The sequence below is a fragment of the Tachypleus tridentatus genome, chromosome 12 (assembly GCF_004210375.1).
Source record: "Tachypleus tridentatus isolate NWPU-2018 chromosome 12, ASM421037v1, whole genome shotgun sequence".
NCBI classification, from domain to species: domain Eukaryota; kingdom Metazoa; phylum Arthropoda; class Merostomata; order Xiphosura; family Limulidae; genus Tachypleus; species Tachypleus tridentatus.
The window spans coordinates 116,139,369-116,165,591 of NC_134836.1; the positions used below are offsets into that span (position 1 = coordinate 116,139,369).

General features: G+C 35.7%; 1 protein-coding gene across 5 annotated transcripts in view; it reads right to left on the reverse strand.

Moving 5' to 3' along the window:
• LOC143234441 (insulin-like growth factor 2 mRNA-binding protein 1) overlaps positions 1-26,223 on the reverse strand; it is a 75,270-nt gene that overhangs the window by 42,948 nt on the left and 6,099 nt on the right. Inside the window, exon 1 of one of the 5 annotated variants that reach the window (XM_076471826.1) lies at positions 15,389-16,403. The exons of 2 other annotated variants lie outside the window; for them this stretch is intronic. In XM_076471826.1, the coding sequence (XP_076327941.1) occupies positions 15,389-15,414 (26 nt within the window). In that variant the 5' untranslated portion in view covers positions 15,415-16,403. Of the gene's footprint in view, positions 1-5,123; positions 5,201-15,388; positions 16,404-26,223 lie in introns of those variants that run through there. 2 more of the 5 variants (XM_076471831.1, XM_076471824.1) reach the window with 2 other exon arrangements.

Genomic DNA, 26,223 nt, shown 5'->3' on the forward strand with positions numbered 1-26,223 from the left:
GTGGGTTGCTTTTCTATAGTTGTATAAACTGTCAAATTATTAAATATCAAGTGTTAGTATCTATGTTAACAGTGCATCATAAACACGACAATTAGTACATGTGACGTGTACAACATCGGACACACCACACAGAAGTGCTGTACATTACCTGTGGTGGCTAATATGACAACACAACACCTGTACTCAAAATAAACATAACACCGTTGTTTATTAACTCAGCAGTTTTAACTGAAACGCAAGGTGGTTGTGCAGTTTCTATGAATGGGTTGTTTATCTAATAAAGAATAAATAACTGTACAGTCGCTTTTCGTGGTGAACACGTAAACAATGAATTTTAAGATAAGTAACAGTTAGGCTTAGTTGGGGGTACTTTCTTCAATTATAGGGAAACCAAACATTAGCAGTGAAAATAATACGATAATAAAGGTGACGTGTATCCTAATTTATAGGATTACTATTTTTCACCAGGATAACAATTTCAGCAACTACTAATGTTAATTGCAGTACTACTGGTTAAGGTTTGTGTGAGACATTTAATAGGAACGACCTTTGTCATCAGCCCACGGACAACATGAATATCTTCGAAAAGCGAATTAACGTATTTGTAACTTTAGGGCTAATGTTAGAATCTATAATTAGAGTTAACATAAATAGCGTGAGCTTACCGAAACTGATATTACCGTGTTTCTCCGAAAATAAGACAGGGCTTATATTAATTTTCACTCCAAAATATGACACTAGGGCTTATTTTCGGGGGATGTCTTATTTTGATATATTAAAAAAATGAAGTTACAAAGTAAAACTATTAAACTAACTGATTAATACTTAAACAAACTAATTAACTAACTATTAAACTAATTAATAAATTATTTTTTTATTTCTTTCCTCTTCCTGCCACTCTTAACTAGGGCTTATTTTAAGGGTAGGGCTTATATTAAAACTATCCCCAAAAATCACACTAGGTCTTATTTTATGGGTAGGTCTTATTATCGGAGAAACACGGTATTAGGTTTATGGCCGAAAATACAATTAACAGCGAGATTATCAAAATTGTAAAACTATATATTACATACATAATATATATATTATATACACACACCAAAACAGAGTATATGTAATTAAACATACTGACGACCAGTTTGAGTACAGAAGCGACTCTCATTTTTTATTAAACACTATTCAGAACCAGTTTAAACGTTAGCAGTTCATAATTTAGGGCAGCATTAGTGGTTTTCCACCTTATAATAAGTACATCGATTGATTCAGTAAGTCAGTTTCCTTGTATTTATCATTCATGTGGTAAAATGCAAAACAACCTAAAAATCTTTTAAAAAATCGCCGTAATTTTCATCAGATATATAAACCTCAAAGTGTATATATTGTTACTACACTATTTCTGTGTGTGTATTTCAGCAAAATCAGCATAAACCTTAAAGTGTATGTATTGTTACTACACTATTTCTGTGTGTGTGTGTATTTCAGCACAATAATCAGAGAGGTTTATACGCAATATCCAGTACAATGCCGTGACTCAAAAGGCCGGCTAAGATACGACCACAGATTTGTGGTACTTATCTCATAGATTTACGTGATCACCTACTGTTATGGTATGAACTACACCAGGTTATGTCATTTTAATTATCAATATAAGTGATTTAAAGTCAGATGTTTAGGGTACGATCACATACAATGAGTAACCAAACCCAATATATTTGTGATTGGACGTGAAGAGAAATATACATTTTGACCCGGCAAAAAAACAAAGAAAGAAAGAGAGATAGATAAACCAGACAATTCAGAAAGCGCTTACGCCTAAAAACACGAAACTTTTACTTTCAACTTAATAATAATAAATCAATAAAAATGAGAATTTTTCAGCCAAATTTTATAGTTACACAAATAACGTTTTTTGATACAATGAAAGACGAAATACTTATTGAGAATTATAGCCAATTAGCTGCAGTAACACTAGCCCTGGTGGTGGCAAACTGCGTTACCGAAATTAGAAGGATGAAATATCGAATAAATATTTTTCTTATCGTCTCAAAAAAAATATTTTTTTACTCTTAAAAGTGTATTAAACTTGCAAATTTTGGAGACACGAACATAGCACTTAAAAATAAAGTATTATCAGCAGAGTGTTTCAATTTATTATTTTCATTCCTGACACTTTTAACTCTAGTGACACCTAGCGGTAAACCGTAGTAATCAGACACAAACTTTGAAATAAATACACTTAATATTTAAACTGGAAATGTTTAAACACTTCATCAGATTGGTATTTTCAACCTGAGTGTCACATTATAAGATAAACGTCCTATGACCTCAAGGTTTCATTTACAACTACTCACAAGAGAGGGTATCAGAATTGTTCATCTCCTATATAAAATGATAAAACCCTACAACCCCAAGCGCTTTCGATAGGTAGACCCTTCTTTCTTCTTCAGGGGTAAACTGAGAAGAAAGGACCGCACCACCTTTCAAAGGACTTCGGGCTAAAGGGTTTTGATAATTTTGTATCAAAACTTCCCCTGTTAATTACGAAAGTCAAGCTTTGGTCACTATGCTTAGAAAGCTATATATGCATTACTTAAATATTATTTTCACGACTCTGGATTGTATTGTATCCTAATTTATACAGAGCAACAGTTTTATGTTGAAAAATATCGGCCACATTGTCTTTATCAAGTAATCTATGCTCAAAACTCAGTACTGTCTAGACCCTAACAAACAGACGAAAAACGACTAAAACCAAGAAAATACGGTATTTCATCAACAAACTCTTGTCACTAATACAAAATAATTATTTCTCTTTACCCAAAGGTTTAACCACAACTAGATACAGCTACCAAAAGAAATGATGATGGCACGTGTGATAACCAGTGTCCTTTGCATCTTAATATGTATATAAAAAAAAAGTTTTTATCGTCTATTCTAAACTAGACAAAAGTCATTTTTCTTTCACTCTGGTTAAGCACAAAGCTATACGTTAGACTGTCTGTGTTGTGCCCACCACGGGCATCGAAACTCGATTTTTAGAGCTTTGTTTCTACAAACTTGCCGCTAAACTACTGGAGTGGCAAGTTACAACTAAAACAACTTACATAAAAATAAAATATTCATAACATAAATAAATGGTCAAAGTATAGAATTTTGAAATAGACGAAGGAAAATAGATGTATACAGAACACTCACTGCCAACACGTTCGCTACTCATATAGTGGGATTTAACTGCTACATACATAACACCTCTAACGGTCCTACAATGCGGAACACGATTTCGATGCAAAGAAAAGCGAGCCATGGACCCTCGAACTCACAGTCTGGCACGTTAACTCCTAGGCCACACTGGTTCGAGTCCATATGTACCCCTCTCATATTTTACAAATACATCTTTCCTAAACCCTTGCCTTATCTACCAAACTGCCAAAGTCACCATAATCTTATTGGCTTCAAAATTTCTTAACAAAAAGTGTAAATGAAACAAGTTTTTTTGTATCCCTGTTGGCATCTGACACTATAAAACTGGATGGTTCCTTCTCTGTATTTTTTCAGTCCTTTATATAAACTCAGTGCTGTAAGAAGCGAAGTCGTACAATTATTACACGTCATATAAGGACCTGCCCGGCATGTCCTGGTGGTTAAGACACTCGACTTGTAATCCGGGGGTGCGGGATCCTCGTCACACCAAAGATGCTCGTCCTTCATCTGAGGAGGTGGTATAATGTTACAGTCAATCCCACTATTCGTTGGTAAAAGAGTAGTCCAAGACTTGACGGTGGGTGGTGATGACTAGCTGCCTTCCCTCTAATCTTACACTGCTAAATTAGGGACGGCCAGCGCAGATATCCCTCCTGTAGCTATGTGCGAAATTCAAGAACGTACCAAAACACTGCTATTCGGTTATTGGAAACTTGGTATCTGATAATATTTAGTTAACTATCAACGAATTCCTTTGAGATCTGGGTATTGGAAAAACATTGTATCCAATTTACTACAGTTTCAACGCGAGTTAAACGCGAATAGCATTATGGTTATCTGGCAAGACTACACAGTTTACATACAATAAAAAGTTTTAATCACATGGATGACACGAGAAACTGTCCCAAAGTGAGACAATAATTCAATAAAACGTAATATTCACTGCACACTTATAGAACCATAACATCATCTCGGGTAGGGGTGGGGGGTACTTAAGATCACACATACACACATTCAAGTGTATCCTAAGATCTATCTACTCTAAGAAAGAGTATCAGATAAACTAACAACCATCAAAAATGTAACGTCTTAAAATTTTGTTTTGAAGCAAAAAGCATCACGATGTGCTTGCTATGTGTGCTCTGATCATTATCGTAGGTATCAAACTCCGAATTTTAGCGTTATAAACCCTCTTGCACACTGTTGAATCGTCGAAGAAGCTTTTAATATAAAGAAATGGAGAATTTTTATAACTGCAAAAGATGGCGCTGCGGCTGCTAACGTGTTGTTACGGTTTGTTTGTTTAATTTTAGAATTTCGTGCAAAGCTACACGACGACCATCTGCGATAGCCGTCCCTAATTTAGCAGCGTAAGACGAGAGGAAAAGCAGGTAGTTATCACCACCCAACGACCGCCAAATCTTAGGCTACTCTTTTACCAACGAATAGTGGGATTCATCGCAACATAATATTTCCCCCACGACTGAAAGAGTAAACATATTTGGTGCAACGGGGATTCGAACCCGCGACCCTCAGATTACGAGACGACCGCCTTAACCCACTTGGCCATACTGGGCTTTGCTGTATTGGTTATCTTCCGAGTTAAATAACTGGTTACTATTAATTTGCCATCTTCAATATAAAATCGGTTTTAAAAAACGGCAGTCGAAGTTCAGGAACTGTAATGCGACCATCGTCGCTAGCGTTACTGGCCAATGAGGGATCCTCTAGACACGATAACATTCTAACAGTTTCGAGTTTAATTACTGATTATAAAGTCGTATCTTGTAATAATAAAAATTAGGATAATGTTTTGTAACAACCTAAAAGTTAGCTCTTCTTCTGTTGAACTAACAAAATAAAATAACGAAGACGCACTGATCTCAAGTGATTCATCTTTAAATAAGGGTTTTCTCATTCACCTCTTGTTGTGATCCCAAAATTCACAGCGACTTCCAGGTTTAGCGAGACCTCTTCCAAACATCAGCTGTCAGTGTTGTTTCAACATCTATTTAGCAAAACTCAACGACACAAAGCGTTGAGATTGAAAAACTGAGTATGACAGGCTTGGTTTACAAATATGATGACGGAAGTGACGTGATTTCAGTTAACTGTAAATGTGGATGCAGTCTCGTACTTGTTTAGTAGATTTAACTAGAAACAAATTCAAACGGTCACTCCTTCCTCCTAAGGCCTAATATGAAAACAGCATTAAGCCTGACGAAGAGCACTTGGTAAGAAAGACCGCGAAATAAAATGAATTTGTATTACGACATTTCCGTGTTTTGAAGATGCCAACAAACGATTCTATACTGTGGTTCCCTCGCCAATTACAGTCGTTGAATTTCAAGCTGCGCTCTCTATGTAGTCATTCACTCCTGCATTTTCGGCTTGTAACTAATTCGCCAACCAGTTAAACCCACTTATTCCTTCCGTTAATGACAAATATAAACCACAAAGCAAGACGACATACAGGGTCACGCCAATTCCCATTGGCTAGGCCGTCACAAACCGGTATAAAAAAAGGCGGAGCATATCACCATAGGGCGGAGCTTAAGCAGAGTAATTTGAATACAATCCACATTTTGACGTAATCATATTTAGGGACCAGCTAACGATTGCAAAATATATCAGTAACACATGAATATCAGTTTCTGTGCTGCGTACCCACAAAACTGTTTTATCTTGCAACACTAAATCACATTCACAGGAACTTAATTCCTGTATTTTAGTACATATATAAAAATAAGAAAGGGAAAAATCACTGAATCTAATTTATAGAGCAATTTAATTGTTATAGAATAACTATACAACTTTTGCAGTTAAGCGCGCAACGCTGCAATCATATACATTTGCTGTTCTATCTACGGGTATCGAAACACGGTTCTTAGCATTTATAGAACATAACTCTTACACTCTCCAATTTGCAATTATATGTGAATGAAGAAATAAATTACAATGTGGTGAAAAATCCTGAGAAACACTGACTACAAATATAATTAATACTTTCGTAAATATTAGAGAATTATGATTTGATCTAAATTTTTTGTTTTAGATTCTAAAATCTAGAGAATACAGAAGATATAATGAGTGACGCTCCGCCTAACAAGAGCAAGTAAAATCATAACAATCACTTATGAATTCCCTCCAATCATTTGCACGCTGTTCCAGGATACAAGTTTATCCATCGGTGTATCAAACCCCGATTTTTAGCGTTATAAGTCTTCAGACCTAGCACTGAGTCACTGAAAGGCAACGTTGTTTAATTTGTTGTTAACCCTAACGTTGCATAATAGGTTATATCTGTGCTGTGCCCGCAACGGGTATCTAAACCCGTTTTTTTTTTAGTGTTATAAGACTTCATGCATAGTGTTGAGCCACTGGGATATACGACACGTAGTAATAAATTATAGAAATAATAAACAACATATACTTTCAATTGGTTTCTTACAGTAAAGATTATAGTCGAATATCATCACCGGTTTTTTATTAAATACAGTTGCACCAAGAGGACAAAAAGATGAATATTCTTTACAGTACCAACGAAACACGACTATCTTGATACTAACAAAATAGCTTATAATGAATAAATCAGTTAGTTCTGATGAGAGTATAAGACTTGCACAGCTGTATCAGTTGGAGTTGTATTTAGAGTTACTTCAAAAATGTAAAAACATTTATAGAAAAACGTTAAAATAGCGAATCCATCTGTAAAGACGGGAATATTCACATTAAACATTACTACGTTTTGCCGTTTAAAACTATTTTAAACTTAAGATTTAATTCGTGACGACGAGAAACCCACTTGAAGTAAAAATATATTTTAAAGGCGGCTGGTGAGGGTATTAAAATTAATTAAAATAATACATTTTTAAAACGATTTAGCCCCCTGACATGTTAGCTTGGAATACGGTTAATAACGAGCGTTTGTAATGTATACTTTTCATGATCATATCACAGAACAGAGGACAAGTCATTTATTGATACTGAGCTGAACTTGTATTCCCTACACAAACACGGACTACACTCGCTTTTCTCAACGTATCTACGCGTGATTCAATATGGAATCTTCTAAGCACGAGGCCAGTCGTCTCTAATTATTCCTGATTAGCCTACGAAGGTTCTACCATGACGACTGGCCTCCTGTTTAGAAGATACCATTCCACGAGGACAGTTATCTTCCTCAGAAGAGTCCTCTGGGCACGAAAACTGTGTGGTTGGCATTGATCTCTGCCATTGAAGTTAATGCCACGTCAGACCATCATGTACTCACGAACCTAACGTCCATGTTAGCGTTATTACACGTTTTCACATCCTGACATGAAATCAAGACAAACTCTGGAATCAAGAGAACTCCAGAGCTTTTCTAATGGATTTTGGCGACCATGTATGGTTAGTTTTGTTTGAAATACGCGCAATCTGAGGGTCACGGCTTCGAATCCCCGTCACACCAAACATGCTCGCCCTTTCAGCCGTGGGGACATTATAAAGTGACCATCAATCCCACTATTCATTGGGAAAAGAGTAGCCCAAGAGTTGGCGGTTACGACTAGCTGCATTCCCTCTAGTCTTACACTGCTCTCGACAGTAAAACTAGTTTAAAAACAAAAATCGACTTTTACTTTGCATATGAAAAAATTAAAAAAATCAGACAACGTTTCACCGTTGCAGCTTTCTGTACCACTATTCTTGTAGAACCCACAACAGTACAACTTAAGCTAAAAGTTTCCATTATTATGTGGAAAGTCAAGTTAATATTTTGTTGTCAAAATTCCAAAACAATACTAACTGGAAGGGTTAGGTACGTTTTTACCTCTTTCTCCGTATTAATAGACTAAAGCAAAACGTTGTTCATTTAGAAATACTGCGTGAATACAAGACTATGACGTCAGCAGCATCATACGTCTAACGATTGTGAGTCATTTCCGTCTATTGGAATGTTTGTCTCTGACGAGCAGAAGAAAATAATCCGATAGTTCTATAGTACACTATATATTTACTTGAAAACCACATATATATGTCTGTGGTAAAATATATTATCTAACAAAAGAAATTCTTCGAACATCATTTGCAACAATAATAAACAATTCTATTGTACAGATGAGTCCAAATGGTTGAATATAGTTTTGTAGCTAAAATCTATATGAAAAAAAACTTGATTATTCGTAAACATAATTAGTAATAAAATAAATTTGAAACTTTAACTTTTTTTTTCATTCGAGCACGATTTTTCTTTATTTAATTACTGTAAAAATGGATCTCTTCACACATAATGAAGGATTAGAAACAGCGAGTGAATCTAAATAACACGTTTTTTCAAACGCCCACAGATGCATGAAGTTGTGGTACACTAAGTGACCACTAATGTGTGTGTTTTCTTATAGCAAAGCCACATCGGGCTTTCTGCTGAGCTCACCGAGGGGAATCGAACCCCTGACCGTTGTAAATCCGTAGACATACCGCTGTACTAGCGGGGGGGGGGAGCAAACACTAATGAACGTTCTTTTTAATTACATATTTAATAACGTTACGAAGTCGGTAAAGTTTAAAGTTAATGGAATTTATTTCGACCTGGAAATAGATGTTATACTGAAAACGTTATAAACAAAGTGTAGAACTGTGTTATTTGTTATTTAACACAACACACAGCTACCTACACAACAGACTATCTATGCTATACAATAACACAGGTATCGAAACTCGACTTCTACTGTTTATAAACCCTCAGGCCTGACACTGGGACGACAAAGGGTTGCGGTGTTAGAAATTGATTAACAAACTTTCTAAAAGCGTAGATATTCCAGAAACTACAATGATTCCTGGAAGGATACTACAGAGAAAAATACATTGCATATATACGATTATTTAATATTTATATTCTCACATTCCACTAGTTAAAGAAATGTTCCTTCACGATAACGTTTAGAAGTTGAGAAATAGTTTTTATATATTAAAATTTTAGAATCACGTGGTAACTAGCAGAAACGTTGTTTTTTTTTAAATTTAAAACAATTTGTTATAATTAATTTAACCCAACAGCCACAAAACTAATTAAGATCAAGGCTGTGAAACGATCACACGCCCGACACCTGTCGGGAATTTAAGAAAATACGATATCACTGGTCTATCAGTAAAACATACTGACTCGCGTTATATTTGATGTATTTTAAAAGTATTTATTCACTGGAACTACACCTTGATGTTACTTGTTTAATAAATTATGCAATATCAATCCAAAGTATTAGCCATATGTTCTGTAAGCTGGTTTTTATAGAACCAGGAAAGTTAGGATTGTTGTTGACCTTAGATGGTCGTCTTCAGGTTAACAAAGAATTTTCAACTAACAAAATATACGACATCGTTGGAGCTGATCAAACTGAGACGTAACTTTAACCCAAATAGTTGTTAAATATTTGATTGCAAACAACATAGAATATTTCATATTCCAAACACACTACACATCTGCCATATCAGGTGCTGACGAGGCCTTTTGTTCAACACCAAAACTCAATATACGACAGTGGTCTATGAGCCGTATGATCACTTGTCTGAAAACATCTCACACAAAGCAAATGATTTATAATTATACCAGCTTTAAACCATTTATAAATCGTGTTTCTACATACGAACTAATAACACTATTTTATTCTAAATTTTGTATTCTTATTTGATTTTAGCTCAAACTGCATGTTGTCCGATAAAAATATGGTGTTAAATTCTCAACTACGATAAAATATATTAAGGTCACTGACAAAGAAACAAACAATATTTACAATTACCTTCTTATCACCTTTCAATAAAAACGCTGAAAAATAGACGAAGGTTCAGAATAAATATAAGTTAATTTTTTGTTTTGTTTGTTTGTTTTGGAATTTCGCACAAAGCTACTCGAGGGCTATCTGTGCTAGCCGTCCCTAATTTAGCAGTGTAAGACTAGAGGGAAGGCAGCTAGTCATCACCACCCACCGCCAACTCTTGGGCTACTCTTACCAACGAATAGTGGGATTGACCGTCACATTATAACGCCCCCACGGCTGGGAGGGCGAGCATGTTTAGCGCGACGCGGGCGATATAAGTTAATAAACATGCGATTTGTATACATGGGAAAAAACTGGTAACAAGAGAAGCCCTGCTGACGTAACAAAGATTTCAAACACCAACAATATTACGCGCAACGTTCGAGATTAAACTTTGTTATTATTACAGTTTTGTTTTCACTCGCTTCACTCTTCCAAACATCAAAATCTGTCTGTTGCAGCGGGAGTAGACTACGTCATCTTTCCTTCGCTAATATTCACGTGTTAGTGAAGAGATTTAGAAATAGAATCACCTAGATGATTCCCGCTAACTAAACGTAAGAAAGTATCACTGGACACTAGTGAACAAACTGTTTTTCATTCAAATACCTGTAACGAAAGCAACACCGCCATGTTACTGGCACACGATGGTTAAGATTTGTAATTAATCATACCACAACCGTGTCTTTAGTCAGTAGACTTACTTAACATCTATTAAAGATACGAGGTTAAAACTGTAATGAATTAACTTATTAATCTCTGTATCGGATATTCAGTATCCCATCATGACGATTCTATATTACAGCAAACAAGTGGCCTTAATGTTTAGTTTAAAACACCACCACTTGTGTACAGGACACTAAATGGGTATGTACAAATGTCAAGCAGCTACAATTGTAATAAACTTGTGACAGACACAGCATCTACGTTTAGTTGATATGTTACATAACTCATGTTTCAGAATAATTACCTATACCATCCAGTAGAGAAAAGGTTTATTGAAAACACGAGATATTTTAATATCATATTATACTACACATCTAAACCAACTTTCTTAAATAACTAGCACTGTTTCTCATACGAGATACATGGCTTGAATATCACTGTTGACAACACTGCGAGGAACAATGAATCCTGTCCAGTACAAACCAAACTGACCAACTGGTGTCACATTACTAAGGCACACTAAACAAAAACTGTGTGTGTCTCGTAAAATGTAATTCTACCAAAAGAAGTATTACTGTAGATAAACATTGTAAGCATATTTTTCAACTTTATAATCACCTATATATGTGATAATAATAAAACTACCTAGCATGGTAACCATGGTAAAAACAATGGCAAGTCCCTTATCATTCTAACGCTAACATCATGTCCGTAAACCTTGTAACAATGACAAGTCCCTATCATTCTAACGCTAACATCATGTCCGTAAACCTTGTAACAATGACAAGTCCCTTATCATTCTAACACTAACGTCAAGTCCGTAACCCTTGTAACAATCAAGTCCCTTATCATTCTAACGCTAACATCATGTCCGTAATCCTTGTAACAATGACAAGTCCCTTATCATTCTAACACTAACGTCAAGTCCGTAATCCTTGTAACAATAATGATACCATAATGTTTTATCAAACATAAAACGTACGATATTAACATCATAAACAGATCTAATGAAACATACACGTGAATTTCTAGCCAATCAGTATATTTTATTCATAAATCATTATGAATAAAAGAAATAATTATGGTTTTAAATCATTTTATACAACAAATTAACAAAAACAACAGCTTAGCAGATTCCTCTGTATTATTCTTATACAAGTCACATTTCTGAAATTCTAAAGATAACTGGTACCCTGGTGTCTAAAAAGGGAATATAAAAACTTACGTTGACCATTTCCGAAAGTTTTGTACTGGACAACCTGCTGTTTTGTCAAAATTTAAAACTATCAGATGATGGGTGCCCCGTTGTGAACATCAGTGTGTGTGTGTGTGTGTTTTATATTAAAGCCACATCGGGCTATCTGCTGAGCCCATCGAGGGGAATCGAACCCCTGATTTTAGGGTTGTAAATCCATAGACTTACCGACGTACTGGCTGGGGACATATAAACATTAGAGCATAAATCTATCGTTAGCCATTTTGTTTGTTATGAGTTTATTGTGTTTAGTTCAGTGGTCCTTGAGTTTTCTGTAAATCTATCGTTAGCCATTTTGTGTGTTATGAGTTTATTGTGTTTGGTTCAGTGGTCCTTGAGTTTTCCGTGTGGAACACCGATACACATCGTTTCTGTTCTAACATGTCTACTCAATATATAATTATAAAATGTGTTATATTTCTATCGGCTCTCTCTTGTATCATCTCTTGCGACAATGTCCAGATAACATTTATTGATAAAAACTAACCATGGTTCAGTAACTATAGTAATTTAAAAGATTTGGTTATAATAGCACGTAATAATTAGAGCCGACAAAGACAGGATTAAAAAATAAAAAAGACACGAATGAGAAAGTTTGTTTATTTGTTTTTGAATTTCGCACAAAGCTACACGAGGGCTATTTGTACGAGCCGTCCCTAATTTAATAGCGTAAGACTAGAGGGAAGGTAGCTAGTCATCACCACCCATCGCCAACTCTTGGGCTACTCTTTTACCAACGAATAGTGGGATTGATCGTCAGATAATAATGCCCCCACGGCTGAAAGGGCGAGCATGTTTGGCGCGACGGGGATGCGAACCCGAGACCCTCAGATTACGAGTCGCACGCCTTAACACACTTGGCCATGTCGGGTCTGGAATGAGAAAGGGCCTGCAGACAGCATGGCATTGAATAAAGTTAACTGGTGGAGGGCAGCACGTGTGAAGGTCAGAGACCTCTATTAAAGGAAACAGCCGAAGATTATTTCCGAGTTGGTCGTCAGAATACCAAAAACTACATTTGCTATTAAAGGTACGTGAATAGGTAATACATATTCATCTATATGTCAGTATCGCAATTTAAAGTTTCTGTTCTATGACCAAACGAAATGGAATAAAACACGTGTTTAACCGTTTGTCAGTTTAAAGAAAGACTACAGTTTGATGGTTCTCGTCACGAGGTGTACACGTGTAGTAGATTAAATACGACCAAAAAAAATCAAATTAAACCACGATTGTAGATTTTATATTTTAGACAGCGTGAAACTGATGGGGTTTTACATAGCTTCAAGTTTTATAAAATCTGTCCATCTTTATACCGACACTTATAAATGCCCGCCTGAATTGCAAGAAAAACTAACTTTTGCAGTTTAAAGATATTTTAAAATAAGAATTAGAATACACAATATTTGAGTTTTATTTAGTGACAACTCAAATTATAGTATGTGATGAATGAAAACCCAAAGATTTTGAAATATCTCTACATCCAACTTACTCGAGTACGTGTAAAACGTCTAGGAATGGTGGGACACATAATAAGATCAAATCTAAACGTATATTAATGATTAGCATTACCTCAGCGGGGGGAGGCAATATTCCAGGGGGTCTGTCCCTCTTTCCAATTTGTGGCCACTATATTAACCTACAGTATCTAGGGGAAGAGAGTGAGACCCAAAAATGACACAGACATAAAATTAAATTAACATACGGCATTACCTTAGGAGAACCCAACGACACTTTTGGGGGTCTATACCCCATCTCGCTCGCTCAGGTCTTGTTCATAATAGATTTCACTGCACTGAGATCAAACTTCTTCGAAATGTGTACAATATTACGAGATAACTTCAGCGAAAAATAAAGACTTTTACTCTTTCCGTGTCTCGTAATCCGAGGGTCGCGGGTTCGAATCCCCTTCGCACCAAACCTGCTCGCCCTTTCAGCCGTGGGGGCATTATGATGTGACGGTCAATCCTACTATCGGTTGGTAAAAAAGTAGCCCAAGAGTTGGAGGTGATGACTAGCTGCTTTCCCACAAGTCTTACACTGCAAAACTAGGGACGGTTAGCGCAGGTAGTCCGTGTAGCTTTGCACGAAATTCAAAAACAAAACAAACACTCTCCGTGTATAGGGACACATTTATTTATTCAATAAAATACTCGTGCGAACTTTCGTTACCTGTTTTTAATTTTAAACTGACAAACTACAGTAATAAAATTAACCACAAATTTTTGAGATACTTGATCGAATAGTAGGAGCTTACTGTCTCTTCTATAACACAACCCTGGTCCCAAACTTAAGAGCGCTATTTTCCAGCAACGGGACGTGAGCCATGAATCCTTGGATATACAATCGGGCTCGTTAATCACTAAGCCACGTTCGTTCCGAAATCATTAATAAATTCATATAGACGTCCATAGAGGATGCACAGAAAATTGTTTGTTTTTGAATTTCGCGCAAAGCTACACGAGGGTTATCTGCGCTAGCCATTCCTAATTTAGCAGTGGGAAGGAAGCTACTCATCACCACCCATCGCCAACTCTTGGGCTACTCTTTTACCAACGAATAGTGGGATTGACCGTCACATTATAACGCCCCCACGGCTGAAAGTGCCAGCATGCTTGGTGCGACGGTGATTCGAACCCGCGACCCTCAGATTATGAGTCGAACGACTTAATCCACCTGGCCATGCTGGGCCTGCACATAAATTGTCAGTTCAGCTCCAATAGCTACACATTCATGAAAAACTATTACACCTATCACGCCCTTTGATCCTTGCAGCTATAAAATTCAATAGCATTTTATCCTCAGAAACACCCTGGAGTGACAACCATTTGTATCCAATTATTAAACGGTACAAACGTTGGATTATGATAAAAAGAGTATGCAAAAACGTATATAAAACGAAACTGCACAATTTAGGCTTAAAGACTACACAAATGTATATAAAAAAACTGCACACTTTAGGCTTAAAAGACGAATGTAACTAACGTCTCCGGTTTATTTGGTAATTACATACTTCTACCTTCACTCTGGGTTCAGAACAAATCGAATAACTACCACAAAACATATCTAATAAATCTATATGCACATTACATACAGATAGAAGAAAACGCGTTAGTAACTTAAACACCTGCTGACGACAAAATAACTTGTATTTTATGTTTTTTCCTTCTAGTCACAATGGTGGACAGATCACGTTCTTAAGCGCAAGATCGTGAGATAACTGAAGCCCTTTATACAAACAGTTATTACTTGTGTTTTTACTGCTCTAAAGTAAAATCAGTTGTGCCCTCTTTTCACGGTCTTTCATTAACAGTAATACCAACCACGTGGTCCAAAATGGCGGTACGTACATACACTACTAATACTCCCAATAAGCTTTTCGCCAATGCAGACTCAAAATTGCGAAAAAGATAAAAGAAGTGAGTAACAGATTTTTATTACACGAGTTTCTATTTCACTTTATTATTACCTGGTCATGGAATCCCGAACAGACATGGTGATAAATGAGAAATCTTACATTGGCTGAATATTTTCCACGTGCTCTGCTTGGTCGCTGCGCGCGTCAGTCCCAAGTGGTTCTACAGAAGTAAATCGTGGACCGTGCAATTTCTATTATCTTAATTCTTCGTGCAGCATATAGAAGTCGCTCTCATACCAGTAGCTCTTTGTACCTTCTCGTACTCAGCACGCTTCGATGAAGGCGACCTCTACCGGAACAGAATATTATACTGAAATCTTTCCTCTACACTACACAGAGTCCGAGCACCATACACACCGTGTCTCGTCGAGCGGTTTTTTGGGTAATTCTATCATGGAACGAAAAGGCTTTCCTGCCCCACCGTTTGTGCTTCATTAACACACTTTCCAAAATTATGGAAAGTTTTTATCAGTCCACTAATCCCTTTCAGATACGGAGAACTTCATTCCTCTTTTCACGCGAACGAAGCCGAGTGTCAAGCAAGAAACAGCATACTGCTCTAACACATACCCAATCAGCTACTTGCCAACTCGATAACGTGCTTATTGACGTCAGGTGCATTGACCAATCGTAGAAGAACGTAGACGGGGTTTCTGTTTGTCGTCACGAAATGCCGTGATCACGGTTAACGCCTCATCCGAGATCCTTCCGAAGACAGTACGATATCGACCCGAGTCAAAACTGTAAAATGATGAACGAAAGTACTACGTTACGAAACAAACAAAGAAATTCTCATCACGAACCGAATCCTGAAAGGGATACAATCACTGCCGCATTAATTATGAGAGTTTAACGGAAGTTAATATGAAGTAATAAACTGATTATTTTCCAATTATTTTTAACTAGTACTTTTAAATTTATGTGCACGGGGGACAAACAACCAGATAAAATAATAGCTCCTAATTTTAAACTACTAACTTGAGAACAGCCAGCCAGCAGAAACCGCTCTTGGAACCGAAATGCGCAACTGACTGTCACTTTTATAATTCAAAAAGTACGCGAAACACAATCAGTAGTGGAACGTCACGAACCATAAATCTACGATTAACAACTCGTTACTACGCACCCTACTGTTATTGAACAGTAAGTACTCAATTTTGACAAAACGTATATTTCATTAAAAAGCTGCGACATATTTTCACAAAGTCGTTAGAAATTAATATATATATATCTTATAAATTTCATTTCTACTGCAATGTTTTGAAGGAATCATATGAAGTTTAGCGGATTTGTAAGAAATATGACCTTCCATATATAACAAATTTAAAATAAAGATTTGAAATATCTATGATGGTTATATACAACATTGTTTTCATCCTATGATACACTCTATATTTAAACATAAGTACTGTTTGTGCACAACTACCATTATTCCATAATTGTGAACCAATACAACAAATGAAAAGCAACTAGCCATCGATACAAGCCGCCAACTGTAAGACTGCTACTGCCATGGCTTGCATATCAACCATGTAAAGCAGGTAAAACGGAGTTTTGAACCTTGAGTCCCCGGATTGACAGTACGGGAAAGCTGAGAAATAAATCACGCCTGACCCAGATCCAAATGTATTAAAACAATATAGAACTACCGAAATTGGCACCCAAATAATTATAATAGAATAACAGGTGATCACAGAAGAAATAAGATAAGGAGAAACAATCCGTGAAATATGCCAAACACGAGCATCGAAACCCGATTTTTAGAATTATAACACCTAAAATTTAACGTTGAGCCACCATCGGACTAACACTCCAGCTACAAGTGGGTAATTCGTGGTACGAAAAAAAACAACGGAAGACAACGTTATTAAAAATAATGCTAGACAACTTTCTCATTTAATGGTACGGAAGCAAAAAGAACTTTTAAAAAAGGTTTAATAGATTCATTCGTCTTTTTTAGGGGGTATCGAAGTGTAATGTCGCATCGGAAAAGTTCTACATGACGTCACAGATTAACTTTCGAGAAGCAAAAATCTTCTAATAGGGATGCACCAAAATAATCAGTTTTAATGTAATGACTTAAACAAAAGATGTAATTAGTGAAATTAATGCACGCACGTTTTATTTCATGCTCGCAAAATGTGGATTTACGTCTGCAAATAAAACTACTACTCGGAAATAAATAATCACTTTGTTTCCGAGAATCATACAAATATCCGTGTGGGTTGAGTGACAGAAGAACGGATTGACTCCGTTTCAACTAACAGTGATCTTGCTGGTGTTTTTTGTGTTGCTTTCTATCAATAGAAGCTGAAGTTTCCTCATCACAAACGTTGGTGTTCAATTATCAACCAACTGTCCTCACGAATAAACCATTGACGCTCTGTGTTCTGCAAGTTTGGCTCACTTGTGAACAATATAACAAAAAAATTAAATGTCAAACATTATCCTTCAACACATCTTACTACCCCTGACTTCACGATATACTTCAACGTACCTTACTATCCCTTAGTCCACGTTATACTTCAACATACCTTACTACTCCTTACTCCACGTTATACTTCAACGTATCTTACTACCCCTTACTCCACGCCATTCTTCAACATACCTTACTACCCCTTACTCCACGTTATACTTCAATATACCTTACTACTCCCTTACTCCATTAAAGTTATACTTCAACGTAATTTTACCTTACCTACCCCTTATTCCACGTTATACTTCAACATACCTTACTACCCTTTACTCCACGCTATTCTTTCAATATACTTATACTTACTTTTATCTTATACATCGTTATATTTCAATATATTTTATTTACCCCTTATCGCTATTCTTCAATATAATACCTTACTTACTTTATCGACAAGTTATATTTCATTGTATCTTATTACCCTTTATTTCCACGCTTATTCTTCAATCGTAATTTTATTACCTTTTATCTGCGCTTATTCTTCAATATATTTTATTACTTTACTCTATTTACAAGAGTTATCACGTTCTTATTCTTATTTTATCTTATCGATCAAATTATATTTCTTCAACGTATCTTACTTTACCCTTATCGCACGCTATTTTCAACATACTTTACTACCCCTTACTCCATCGTTATACTTCAATATACTTTACTTACCTTATATCATCGCTATTTTCAATATACCTTTACTACCCTTTATCTTCAATTGTTATATTTCAAGGTATCTTACTACCCCTTACTCCACGTTATACTTCAAGGTATCTTACTACCCCTTATTCCACGCCATTCTTTTCAACGTACCTTACTACCCCTTACTCCACGCCATTCTTCAACATACCTTACTACCCCTTACTCCACGTTATACTTCAACATACCTTACTACCCCTTACTCCACGCCATTCTTGTCACAGAACTTAATTAGCAAGAGATTTACTTTGAAGAGACATAAATCATAAAACCTCTCTCCTTCTCTTTTATGTTTTAATCACTAACATAGATAGAATACTTGGTCTGAGCTTTATAGGGTATAATACCATTTTATAAATGTATCTACTCTTTGTCCAATCAGAACAAAGCATTCAGTGTTAAATTTGTAATGGTTGATTCACAATTTATATAATGTATTTTAGTTTATTACAGAAAAAACCCGACAAGAAACAATCAAAAGTGGTATTAATATTTCAATGATCAGTTTACTTTTAACCAAAGAAGTTTTACTTTACGTTCGAGTTTCTAAGTGATAAACTACATTTCATGTTAAACTGAGAAAGTAATTTTTTTTTTTATCAATTAATATATGTATACAAACTACAATTTTTGTGAATAGTTTTAGCAAGGCAACTGTTACGGTATTTATAAACAAAGTAACCAGCTGTGTGAAGCAACACACACTAGAAAAACACATAATACAAACTATACTATAACATTAATTAGAATTACACCCAAGAACACTTAATGCACACTGTACTATAACATTAATTATAGCAATTACACCCAGGAACACTTAATACAAACTATATCATAATATTAATTAGAACAGGATCAATGCATTCAGTTCCAATAAGTTTTATTGGTATTCACTATTCTGTAGCAGTGATATATAGTAAGTAATGATACAAGTTACATCAAAGTGTTGGTTGTCTGATCTTTTCTCTAACACTAAATGTGATGATATAAGAGAACTAATTACTTCTAGTCATCTTCACTAGTATTACAGATAAATAATTATATTTCTAATCCAAACCTAAAATGAAATTATGGTAAATCATGACATCTTAGCAAAGTCTATAGAGGAAAATGTTAAATGTAAAAAATGAAAGAAAGACATCAGGTGGCCTAAACAGAACAAGAGGTGCCTTGAATTTAAATGTAAACATAAAGTCCTTCGAAGGAGAGACAGAGATATGGATAACTGTTCACAATAAGTGTATATTTAACTTACAGATAAATCATAGTTTTTTTAGAAAACACCAACAAATATTCCAATAAGAAACTGTTCCCCAATGGTCCAACCTCTACACAATAACTGTTACATTCTAACTTGTGACACGTATATAATTCTACTCATGAAACTTACCTAGCTTCACTCATAAACGAAAAGTTGTGGATTTTAATTATGTTCACTAAATCTGAGAGTATCAATGAATTAAGAAACTATCTTAAAAGTGTCTGTCATACAATATAACTTTCATTATTCATAGGGTCTCATTAATACAATATAACTTTCATTATTCATACGGTCTCATTAATACAATATAACTTTCATTATTTATACGGTCTCATTAATACAACATAACTTTCATTATTTATACGGTCTCATTAATACAACATAACTTTCATTATTTATACGGTCTCATTAATACAATATAACTTTCATTATTCATACGGTCTCATTAATACAATACAACTTTCATTATTCGTACGGTCTCATTAATACAATATAACTTTCATTATTCATACGGTCTCATTAATACAATATAACTTTCATTATTCATACGGTCTCATTAATACAATATAACTTTCATTATTCATACGGTCTCATTAATACAATATAACTTTCATTATTCATACGGTCTCATTAATACAATATAACTTTCATTATTCATACGGTCTCATTAATACAATATAACTTTCATTATTCATACGGTCTCATTAATACAATATAACTTTCATTATTCATACGGTCTCATTAATACAATATAACTTTCATTATTCATACGGTCTCATTAATACAATATAACTTTCATTATTCATACGGTCTCATTAATACAACATAACTTTCATTATTTATACGGTCTCATTAATACAATATAACTTTCATTATTCATACGGTCTCATTAATACAATATAACTTTCATTATTCATACGGTCTCATTAATACAATATAACTTTCATTATTCATACAGTCTCATTAATACAATATAACTTTCATTATTCATACGGTCTCATTAATACAATATAACTTTCATTATTCATACGGTCTCATTAATACAATATAACTTTCATTATTCATACGGTCTCATTAATACAATATAACTTTCATTATTCATACGGTCTCATTAATACAATATAACTTTCATTATTCATACGGTCTCATTAATACAATATAACTTTCATTATTCATACGGTCTCATTAATACAATATAACTTTCATTATTTATAGGGTCTCATTAACTAAAATAAAAGTGACAACACCATCCATACTTGCAAGAATATTAGCTCTACAACAATCAACACCACTGTGAAGTTCCAGTATACACACACCTTACAGTTACTAAAATATTACTATACAACAGTCAACACCACTGTCAAGTTACTGGTATACACACATCTTATGGTTACTAAGATATTACTATACAACAGTCAAAACCACTGTCAAGTTACCAGTATACACACGTCTTATAGTTACTAAGATGTTAGCTATACAACAGTCAACACCACTGTCAAGTTACTGGTATACACACATCTTATAGTTACTAAGATATTACTATACAACAGTCAACACCACTGTCAAGTTACTAAGATATTACTACACAACAGTCAACACAACTATCAAGTTACTAAGATATTACTATACAACAGTCAACACCACTGTCAAGTTACTAAGATATTACTACACAACAGTCAACACAACTATCAAGTTACTAAGATATTACTATACAACAGTCAACACCACTGTCAAGTTACTAAGATATTACTATACAACAGTCAACACCACTGTCAAGTAACTAAGATATTACTACACAACAGTGAACACCACTGTCAAGTAACTAAGATATTACTACACAACAGTCAACACCACTGTCAAGTTACTAAGATATTACTACACAACAGTCAACACCACTGTCAAGTTACTAAGATATTACTACACAACAGTCAACACCACTGTCAAGTTACTAAGATATTACTACACAACAGTCAACACCACTGTCAAGTTACTAAGATATTACTACACAACAGTCAACACCACTGTCAAGTTACTAAGATATTACTACACAACAGTCAACACCACTGTCAAGTTACTAAGATATTACTACACAACAGTCATCCCCTTCAGTAGAAATGGAAACGGTCCATCCTGCCCAACAAACCGGTGAGGCGACGGATCTGTTATCAAGGCTTCCCTGCCCCGCTGGTAACCGACACACTGGCAACAGTAAAGAATTTACGATAGAAAAAAAAGGACGGGGGTCTCCTGGGGTGAGGACGCCAGGGTGATAAGGAACGGAAGAAAGATTATGGGAAAGTGAAGGTCAAAAAAGAATTCCAACAACCTGGAACGAAAATATCGGAGTTCATGCATAAATATGCAAATATACAGTAACTCCACGTGACAAACACTAACAAATCAGATCCGTAGGTCGTTGCATGACAATGATTGCCCTGTGTATCACTTAGACTGAGATACCAGAGGTATACCACTAAAGCTCGGGAATTCTTTGTAAAGTGTAAGACTTTTACAGAAAATAATTTGTAAAAAATGATGGAAAAAATTGCGTGATGCAAGTTGTACTTGTTTAGTTTTATGAATCCTGATCTCGTGATGTAAACCGTACAACACATTTTCCAAAGCATAATATACAAGTATATATCGTCTCCTGATCCTCGAAGATGCACTACTTTCCAGGCTAAAAGACTACATTCAGTCTTAGCCTAGAGGCAATGGGGCAAGTTTGATTTGGTTTGTTTTGAATTTTGCGCAAAGCTACTCGAGGGTTATCTGTGCTAGCCGCCCCTAATTTAGCAGTGTAAGACTAGAGGGAAGGCAGCTAGTCATCACCACCCACAGCCAACTCTTGGGCTACACTTTTACCAATGAATAATGGGATTGATCGCAATGTTATAACGCCCCCACGGCTGAAATGGCGAGTATGTTTGGTGCGACGGGGATTCGAACCCGCGACCCTCAGATTACGAGTCGAACACCTTAACCCACCTGGCCATGCTGGGCCTTGATAAGGAACACTCCAAGAGTTGGCGGTGGGTATTGTTGATTAGCTCTAACCCAGGGGTTCCCAACCCGTGGGTCGCGACCCCCTGGAGGGTCGCGAAGCCTTGGCAGGGGAGTCGCGTAGCCTTGTTAGAAGTAGCTTGGGACATTAATTTTATTTCATCTATTACATTTTCATGTCGCGAGTGCCAAAAGGTTGGGAACCCCTGCTCTAACCTATTACTTCTAAATTATGGATGGCTGATCCCAGCAAGTAAGCAAGAGTGAAATGTAATAAAAAACAAACAAATACGTGCCTTATCCACGTTACGACAAGTAGAATTTCGCACGACCATAACCAGGTTTAGAACACAGAGACAATGAGAGAACCCAAGGTTTAGTACACGGAGAATAGCAGGGTTAAATACACACTCACCCATCCACTCTCACTGTCTACTTGTGTTTAAAATGAACTCGTCTTTGACCTGTAAAAGTCATTTGACAGATTACACTAGTATTAGTCAAATCAGATAATGCTTTTATACGTTAAAATTATGTGTATTTCTGTATTTGTCGAATAGTGATGGACTTATCAACGCATATCATAAAAATACACAGATTCTCTTGGTGTAAATGGTGTATACGTTACATTTCGGGTGTTTCCCTTCGTGTTTAATTTTTAATCTACACGCGATATACGATTGAATATTTTTTGTTCCGTTCACCTGCAAATCCGGGAAACCTAAAAAGGTTAATTTTCTTTGTTATGACCCAAACCCAACCTGGATACAGATATGAAAACTAATTACTCAGTTATTGTAAATATAAAATGAAGGTTTTATGTTTAAGAAGGGAAAATTTAAGAGTAAATACTGTCCTCAATTATTGAAATAAACTAATGCAGTGTTTCATACTCTTTAAAATATACAAGTACATCTGGCGAGAGCTTTAAGTACTAATAATACACTGACACTCATTCTTATCTCTTAGCTTTACCATATAGTAAAACACTGACAGTTAACTCTATATCTCTGATTTACCCTGTATTAAAACACTGACAGTTAACCCTAGATATCAACATTACGTTCTAGTATAACTGCCTTATTTGAAAAAAAAATTCTTGAGAGTAATAGACTAACAACTAAAACCATGGTAACGATGACTCCTTTACTTTAGTGACTGTACAGCTGGTAAAAGATAACATTATATTAAATGTATAACGCCCCCACGGCTGAAAGGGCGAGCATGTTTGGTGCGACGGGGATTCGAACCCGCGACCCTCAGATTACGAGTCGAACGCCTTAACCCATTTGGCCATGCTGGGCCTATATTTATTGAATGCTGGAAAACTCAGCACAGATTAACAGCGTTATGATGTATTCCTACTTTACAAGAAATGAAATGAAAGAGTTTATAAGCCCCCCCAAAAAAAAAAGAAATGAAAGACTTTATAAGCCCCCCCCCCAAAAAAAAAGAACATACGTATATACTAATGATGACGAGAACATGTAGTCATTAATCTCCACCGTACTTGGGAGAGGCAGCTGTCACAATATGCCCCATAAAATGCCCCAAATGGACTTTTATTTTTTTTTTACCTCCAGAAACCCCATTATGAGGCTGCCGTGACAAAAGTAAGTTCTGGTTATGAGAGGAAATACATATATAAACTGGTTTGCAACCAACCATGCCAGAAGAGTTTGATTCAGATATTTGAACCAATTATCGGAAAACAGACCAGATAGGTCCAAAGTACATACTGCTGCGAGGCCCATGTAACGTTGTTTATAAGCAGGTACAATGGCTTATCTGTGCTGTGCACATTAGGGGTATAGAAACTCATTTTTTAGCGTTAGATGTCTTCTGAGTTATCTCCGAGTTGGGGAAAAGGAAGGACGATGTAAAATGAGATGGTAATTAGAAAACACAATATAGTAATGATGGCCGAAAGCAGTTCACAATGCGTTTCAAACAATACTACTAAGTCACAATAATAGTATAATGTACTAGCTAGGTTTAGAATTCCGAATCAGTAGCCTGACAGTGTGGTGTTATATTTCAAATAAGGCTAGACAAACAATGTCGATGAAGATAACACTTCCGGCTATCTTGTTTGTTTTAAGCGCAAAGCTGAACAATGTGTTGTTGTGCTTTGCCAACCGACGGTATCAAAACCCGGTTTTCAGCATGCCGTCTTCATAAGTAATAGTGTTATTAATTATTGCCTAATAACTAGTCTTGAAAAATCCATTGAAAAAAAATTCACTTGCTTAAACGTATTCACATTCTAACAGTTGTACAAGAAAATAGAAGTTTGTGGTATCCCAGCCAAACTGACGAGTCCTAGTATTGTGCGAAAGACTCAATCGTCAGTAGATATGGCAAATGTACTATGGTTAACGTACTGTAATATATTCTTTGTTTTCATTTGTATATCTTTATAGAAGCTTTGGTAAAATATACAAGTGTACTTCTTATTTTAAATACCAATCTGTTTATATACTACACTGAAACCGTTTTTTGTCTTGTTTCGTTTTAACCATTACGATGTAAGCACGTACCTGTAAGAAAGCTACAAGAAACCACCACTCATGTATCAGTTTTTAAACCTACATTCTCGTTGTTCTGTAACTGACAGCAATGTTTTCATTATTACTAATATATATTTATCAATTCAGTCCTGCATCTGAAGCGATGAAGATGTTAACGTCATTTTATCCTAACAAGTTAATGTTATGTGCATTAATATCTTTAAATTTGCATGACAAAAACAATACTGTTGACAGCCACTACACTCAAAAAAATAATTTCATATCTGCTATATTCGAGGGAAAAATCACTTGATATCCGCCACACTCGAGGGAGAAATTACTTAGCATCTGCCGTACCCAAAGAGGAAATGACTTAATGTCCGCCATATTTGAAAAAAAAACAACAAAAAAACGTTGATATCCGACACATTCGAAATAAAAATGATTTAATGTCCGCCACATTCGAGGGAGAAATTACTTAATATCCGCCATATTGAAAATAGTTAATGCAATTGCTTAGCAAGCGTCTTTGAACTTTAGCACGCAGCATTACCGTTTAGCAATGACAACTTATCGTTCAGTTTACTGTATGTTCATCTTGCACTAATACACCACCAACAATCTGGCCTCTTGTTTGTTTAATTTCGCGAAAAGCTAGTCAAGAACATGAGCTTTGAAGTGGTTGGCCAGAGTGAAGACAGCTAGTCAACACCACCCTCCACCAACTCTCGAGCTACTCTTTACTAACGAATAGTGAGATTCAGTGTTACATTATAACATATCCACGACTGAAAGGGGACGAGCATGTTTAGTGACAGTTTCGGTCCACAAGCTGCTAGCCAGTCGTTCTAACCACTATCTCATGCCAAGTCACAGCCTGACCTCCACATACAATAAGACTACTCAGACACTAAGTCCTGATAATTCCAGTTATTTCATACAGTTATAC